This window comes from Pyrus communis, chromosome 16, assembly GCF_041283825.1.
Source record: "Pyrus communis isolate YQ-2024b chromosome 16, ASM4128382v1, whole genome shotgun sequence".
NCBI classification, from domain to species: Eukaryota; Viridiplantae; Streptophyta; class Magnoliopsida; order Rosales; family Rosaceae; genus Pyrus; species Pyrus communis.
The window spans coordinates 15,063,998-15,070,920 of NC_142580.1; the positions used below are offsets into that span (position 1 = coordinate 15,063,998).

Consider the following 6,923-nt stretch of genomic DNA (forward strand, 5'->3'; position numbering starts at 1 on the left):
GACGTGGAGGAAGAGAAAGAGGCGCGCCAATATCTCGCCTTCTTTTCTTTTGACCTGCAAACTATCCTAAACAGTTGAGATCGCTTACTGCCCTCTCATTTCCCACTCCTCTCTCTCTCTCTCTCTCTCTTATTGATCTGCATTGTCTTCAGGGTCAATCTGCAAGACCCAATTCGCCAAAGCGCTCAGAAACTCGATATTCACATCTTTTGCAGAATTTTCCGGTGAATATATGAGGTGGTTAATTGATTTCCGTGAGATTTCGTCAGGGGGGCCGCTTTGTAATTGGAGAAGCTATTGATTTCCGACAAGTTGGTGACTGATTGAGGCTCCCAAGTTTTTTGTTTTGGGAATGTATATGGTTCTTGTTTAGAAGGATACTAGGAATTTTGATGAGAGGCCAAAGTGGGAGAAAGCATATGCATCTATGAAGACTGGTGAAGGGAAGTCGCCGATGCAGTTGTCCGTTGAGCTTGCTTCTTCTTCGGCGTTTAATTCCTTACGCAAGTTTCAGATGGAATGGCAGATCCTGCTAGCTATGGGAATCATGAGCGTGATATTGAACAAGTCAGTTTCCCATCACTGCCCTCTTTTCTTTTCCTTCAGATTATTTGGTGTTTGGTTTTGTTTACCTAGAAAACAAAGAGACCTCGTACATTTTCCGGTTTGCATACATTTTTCTGTTTTACTCACCCTCTTACGTTTTCTTTCCGAAAACACGGTAATTGAATGAAATCTTGGTCAGACTCTTATTTTTTGACGATACGGTTATACTGTATTAGGTAGATCAGTGCGTATGTATATTGAAATTGCTACAAAACCAATTCTAAACAGACAAAGAATAATGTAAATGCTAGTATTTTGCTAAGTTTTCAACTAATGAAGGATGACATAGAGGAAAAAGAGACTCGAATTGTGACGTCAAACTAAGAATTTAATGGACTGCACACACGAAAAGGAGAGGAGGAGGATGAAACTAGCATCTATATGTATGAATATTTCGATTAAAAAGCCCTTTTCTCATACACTGACCATCTTACTCCTTTGAAGTTACCTGCATCACTCGAACAATTTGCTTTTCGATTCAAAAAGGGAATTGATGAAAACCCAATATCTTTGTACAAAATTTAATTTCTAGCAGTGAAAATGTTGCCTTTTCTTCAGACTACACCCTTTCACACTATCATTTTGATATGGTTATATATATATATATATTCAAGATTTTGATCTGTGTGTGCTTTGGCAGTACTTTTCGCCTAATATTCCTCTCTGTTTCTCATGAAGGCACTCACTGCATTAAAAAAAGGTTCCCAGTTAATCAAGTATAGCCGGAAAGGGAAGCCAAAACTTTGTTCATTCAGAATTTCTACTGTGAGTAATTCCTTTACTCATCTTAATTCTTAACCACTTGAATGCGTTTTTTATGTTACACCTTCTTCCTGCTGCGCATCTCCACAGTCATTACTACATATCTTAACTGCTTGAATGGCTTCAATTTTCATATTATTAACAGGATGAAACTACACTAATCTGGTATTCACATGGAGAAGAACGAACTCTGAAATTAGCTTCTGTCTCTCGAATTATCCCTGGACAGAGAACGGTGAGTTAAACAAAACTCCCAAGAAATAATTGATATTGTGGTGTTTCAAATTTTTTGATTGTGCATCTGTATAATTTTGAAATGCTGTTGTGTCCTAGTTGACAGAATAAATACTTTTACTGCTTCTTTATAGGCTGTATTTAGAAGGTATTTGCGCCCAGAAAAGGATTACTTGTCATTTTCTCTTCTATATAACAACGGTGAACGAACACTTGATCTGGTAAGTAAAATCAAGTATTAGTTTCAAGTTTTTCTGTTACGGTCAGTTTAGACGGAAAGTTTAAACTCAGCAATCATCTTTATAGATCTGCAAGGACAAAGCTGAGGCAGAGGTATGGTTTGCTGGCCTTAAGGCACTAATTACTTCAGGACAACAACGTAGTAGACGTACTAAGAGTGATATTTATGATGTAAGTTTCTATTTTAACAAAACGCATTTATAACTGCTTATATTTGTACTTGTTTTTATGGTTCCTAGTTCTTTCTTATCGTTCGAAAGGTTAATTTTGTAATGAGTATAATAAATTAGTTGATATGAGTTTTTGCCCTCAAAAAGGGCTGAATATTTCTTGTGAAATTACCTGCAGATGGTGAGAAAATATCTGCCACAAAATTGCATGACAAGCATTATATATTTAATTGTTTGTCATTTAGTCTGCTGTTTACTAAATTATGAACATTTATCCGCATGAAATAAAAAAGGAAACTTTTACGCAATATGTATTAGAGGATACAGGTTTGTGCCACTCAAGCCTTTAAAAAAAAAAAATACGGAAAACTATCCAGGAAGTAGAGTAGTATGGGATGTCTAGCAATTGCAGATGAAACTTATCCCTCACCATATTCAGGAACATTAATTTTTCTTGGGATAAGATTTGACTAGCACTTATATTGACAAAGTAAATGCAGCGCAATTGTCTGGATCCACTCAGAATTGTTCTGCATTAATATGTTTTCAGAAGATTCAATGTAGTTGCTTGCTTTACTTTCAGTTGCAAGACTGTGCTGAATCTGTTAATGGTCGTCCTTTTGGTGCGGCCTTAGAGTTCACTTCGAGCATTGCCCGTGGTAGGGGATCCGTTGATTCTCGTGAATCAGTGAATTTTTCAGGCTCAGATGTGGGTTCAGAACGTGCAAATATGCAACTAAGAACAAGTGCAGGAGATGGTTTTCGAATTAGTGTTTCAAGCACTCCTAGCTGTTCAAGTGGAGGGTCAGGACCTGATGACATTGAATCACTAGGAGATGTTTATGTTTGGGGAGAGATCTGGTCTGATGGAAATGGACCTGATGGGTTCACAAATTCAATCCCTACAAAAACCGATGTGCTGATTCCAAAGCCCTTGGAGTCGAATGTTGTTCTTGATGTTCAGCAGATAGCTTGTGGTGTGCAACATGTTGCTCTTGTAACAAGGCAAGGGGAGGTTTTTACCTGGGGAGAGGAATCTGGGGGAAGACTTGGTCATGGGATTGATAGAGACTTTAGTCGTCCTCGCCTTGTTGAGTTCCTCGCAATTAATAACATTGAATTTGTTGCATGTGGTGAGTACCATACATGTGCTGTATCTACGTCAGGTGATTTGTTTACGTGGGGTGATGGTACACATAATGCTGGACTTCTTGGTCTTGGAACAGATGTTAGCCACTGGATACCTAAAAGGGTTACCGGTCCTTTAGAAGGACTTCAGGTTCTATCTGTTGCATGTGGCACGTGGCATTCAGCTTTGGCAACTTCAAATGGAAAGCTGTTCACGTTTGGAGATGGAGCGTTTGGTGTTTTGGGCCATGGAGATCGAGAGAGTGTTCCGTATCCAAGGGATGTGCAGTTGTTGAATGGGCTAAAGACGATAAAAGTAGCATGCGGAGTTTGGCATACTGCAGCAATTGTAGAGGTTATGGGCCAGTCTGGTGCAAATGCTTCATCTCGTAAGTTGTTCACCTGGGGTGATGGTGACAAACATCGTTTGGGTCACGGAAGCAAGGAAACTTATCTGCTTCCCACCTGTGTCTCTTCACTTATTGACTATAATTTCCACCAGCTAGCATGTGGACACACTATGACTATTGCCCTCACCACATCAGGTCATGTGTTTACCATGGGCGGAACTGCTTATGGTCAGCTAGGCAGTCCAACTTCTGACGGGAAAGTACCTTGCTTAGTACAGGATCGATTGATTGGTGAGTTTGTCGAAGAAATATCTTGTGGGTCATATCATGTTGCTGTCCTGACATCAAGAAGTGAAGTGTTCACTTGGGGAAGAGGGGCTAATGGAAGGCTGGGACACGGGGACACTGAAGACCGGAAAACTCCAACTTTGGTTGAAGCCCTGAAAGATAAGCATGTGAAAAGCATATCGTGTGGCTCAAACTTCACATCTAGTATATGCATCCATAAGTGGGTCTCTGGAGCTGATCAATCAATTTGTTCAGGCTGTCGACAGACATTTGGTTTTACTAGAAAGAGGCATAACTGTTATAACTGTGGACTAGTCCATTGCCATGCTTGTAGTTCCAAAAAAGCACTGAGGGCGGCATTGGCCCCGACCCCTGGAAAACCACACCGTGTATGCGATGCTTGTTATGCAAAACTTAAAGCTGCCGAGGCTGGTAATGCTTCCAATGTTAGTAGGAGATCTACGATCACACGTTCAATGGATAGCAGGGATTTTCTAAATAGGGGAGAGGTGAAATCTTCAAGGATTCTTCTCTCTCCCACTACAGAACCCGTTAAATACCTTGAGATCAAGTCCATGAAGCCTGGGGGTGTCAGATCCGAGTCCCCTTCTATAGTCAGGGCTTCCCAAGTTCCATCCCTTTTACCACTAAAAGATATTCCGTTTCCAAGTTCATTGAGTGCACTTCAAAACGCTTTGAAGCCTGTCATGACAATGCTGCCTCAGCCCAATTCAAGATCTACTTCACCATATTCGAGGAGACCTAGTCCTCCCCGGTCTACAACTCCTATATTCTCTAGGAGTGTTATTGACAGTCTTAAGAGGACAAATGACACTCTGACTCAAGAAGTAGTGAAGTTGCAAAACCAGGTACTATTCTACACCTTTCAAAAATTAACATTTTTGGTTGCGTCATTATATTGGCTTGTGGTATAGAAATGTCAAAACCAAGACACCTTTCTTTAGGTAAACTTTCCTCTCTTTACTTCAGGTTAAAAGTCTGAAGCAGAAGTGTGATGCTCAAGATGTAGAGATACGAAAACTAAATAAGCATGCCAAAGAAGCTGGCTCATTAGCCAATGAACAATACTCTAAGTGCAGAGCTGCCAAAGAACTTGTCAAGTCCATCGCTGAACAGGTTTATAAAACTTACTCAATATTACAATGTCACTCTTTCTAATTGTTCTTTGTGGCATGAACATTTCCGTTGACAGCATAACAATGACCTGGAAAAGAAAATCTACTCTTTTTATGGCCCTGCCATTCAGTTATCGGTGAAATATGCTGATGTTCTGTGTGCTTTCTGTCCTTTCTTTATCTTGCAGATGAGGGGGTGGGAAGACAAGATACCTCCTGAGATTTTTGACAGCGATACTTTCAAAGCATTGCGTACGCAAGCTAAAGATTTTATGAACATGAATATTGGAAGCTCAAGCTCAGAGCTAGGCCAACACTATGCAGCTGATAGAACTTCCTTGGTTGTTGAGTCTTCTAGAATGGAAGACAATAGAGCAGACGACTCTGCAGAGGCTGAACCTCAAAACAGGTCAGAAAACCGCTCGAGGTCACCTGAATCATCAACATTGAGGACAGAAAACAACAGAGCAGAAGACTTTGCAGAGGCTGAACCTCAAAACATCTCAGAAAACCGCTTGAGGTCACCTGAATCATCAACGTCGCATAGAGGACAAAAGGAAGTCATTGAACAATTTGAACCGGGCGTTTATGTAACTCTCCTTCAACAACAAAATGGTACTAGGAATTTTAGGCGTGTTAAATTCAGGTAAATATTTGATCTTATAACATTCAGTAATTATATGTTTGTGTTAGACGGCCACTGGACCCTCAAGCTTTTGGGGTTCAGTGGTTGTCTAACACTGTATCAGAGCTCTCGTTGCACGAGGTCCTGAGTTCAAAACTTCCGATCCTCATTCCCCACTGCTTTCTTCATTTTCAAGCTGCACACTGGGATTGCACCTATGTGTTTCTGTCTTCATTCTTTGCCTCTCCACGTGCAGAATGTGGCTGCACGTGAGTGAACGTGTTAGCTAGGTATATAATGTTGACTCATTATCTAACAGCTTAAACTTATAGGGTTCAGTGTCTGTCTAACAAGCTACGATGCCATATTACAACTAATGGATCTCAAAAGTTTAAGATGTTTGTAAACTGATCAACAATGTATATCAAGCTTACGATCTAGACATGTACGCATACTAATTGAAACAAAACTTGTTATAAATTATTATCAGAAAGCCGTTTTGTTTTGTGTTTCATTTATTTTCCATATGCTAACTTTGTTTATGATAAGCGTAACACACAACAAAGTCTTGGATCATTTCAATGCAGTTCCCTTCTAATTTTCTCACACCGGTCTCAAATATTTTCTGCAGCAAACGAAAGTTTAATTCGGAACAGGCAGAAGCATGGTGGAAAAATAACAAAGATAGGCTGCTTAGGAGATATAGTCAGCCGAGTGCAAGTCCTGCTCCGAGTGTACCACCAACCAGCAGTCCTTTACCGCCGGAGGAAAACAGCGAGGCAGCCGCAGCTTCCCCGACTTAGTTCATAACTTAGTCTCTTACAGTATGGTATAGAAATTTGGTAAGTAGGATCAAAGGATCTGCTTTAGAATGGCAGTGTATGAATCAGTTGGGTGTAAACTTATCTTTGTTCAGAACAGAACAAAATAGAGCAACATCTTCTTCTTTTTTTCTAGCGGAAATATTGGGAGGAGAAAGGAAATATTGAGAGAATTTCTCCTCCCTTGAAAAGAAGAGCTTCAATATAATTATTTCATCCATTTTAATTTGATTTTCTGTTTTTTACGGTTATCTAATCTTTTCGGGGAAGGGGATGCCAACTTTAGTGGGAGGGGGCGGGCACATGCACATAATCCTGATCAACTAGTCTGGCCCACGTATATGTATAGTAAGTAGTAAGGAGGATCCACTCTTGGACTCGGGTGGTTCCGAGACCACCCAACGGTTTGGACATGTGGTGGAAGAGAGAATACCACCATAGTTGTGTAGGTGTTCTACAACAGAAGCTTTGAACCAAGAACCAAGAAGAAAGATCTAATTTCAGACAAAGTGGAACACAGAGAAGATGGCTATATTGTTCTTGGACCTTGATTACAAAGAAGA

At 40.3% G+C, this 6,923-nt stretch overlaps 1 protein-coding gene across 1 annotated transcript; it reads left to right on the forward strand.

Moving 5' to 3' along the window:
- Positions 1 to 141: 141 nt before the first annotated feature.
- Positions 142 to 6,586, forward strand: LOC137732372 (PH, RCC1 and FYVE domains-containing protein 1). Its single transcript, XM_088688267.1, has 9 exons — positions 142 to 567; positions 1,285 to 1,371; positions 1,514 to 1,603; positions 1,737 to 1,823; positions 1,909 to 2,013; positions 2,596 to 4,647; positions 4,769 to 4,915; positions 5,103 to 5,560; positions 6,171 to 6,586. Exons 1-9 carry the CDS (start codon positions 520 to 522, stop codon positions 6,340 to 6,342), a joined length of 3,246 nt encoding a protein of 1,081 aa, XP_088544393.1. The 5' UTR covers positions 142 to 519; the 3' UTR covers positions 6,343 to 6,586.
- The last annotated feature ends 337 nt before the right edge of the window (positions 6,587 to 6,923 follow it).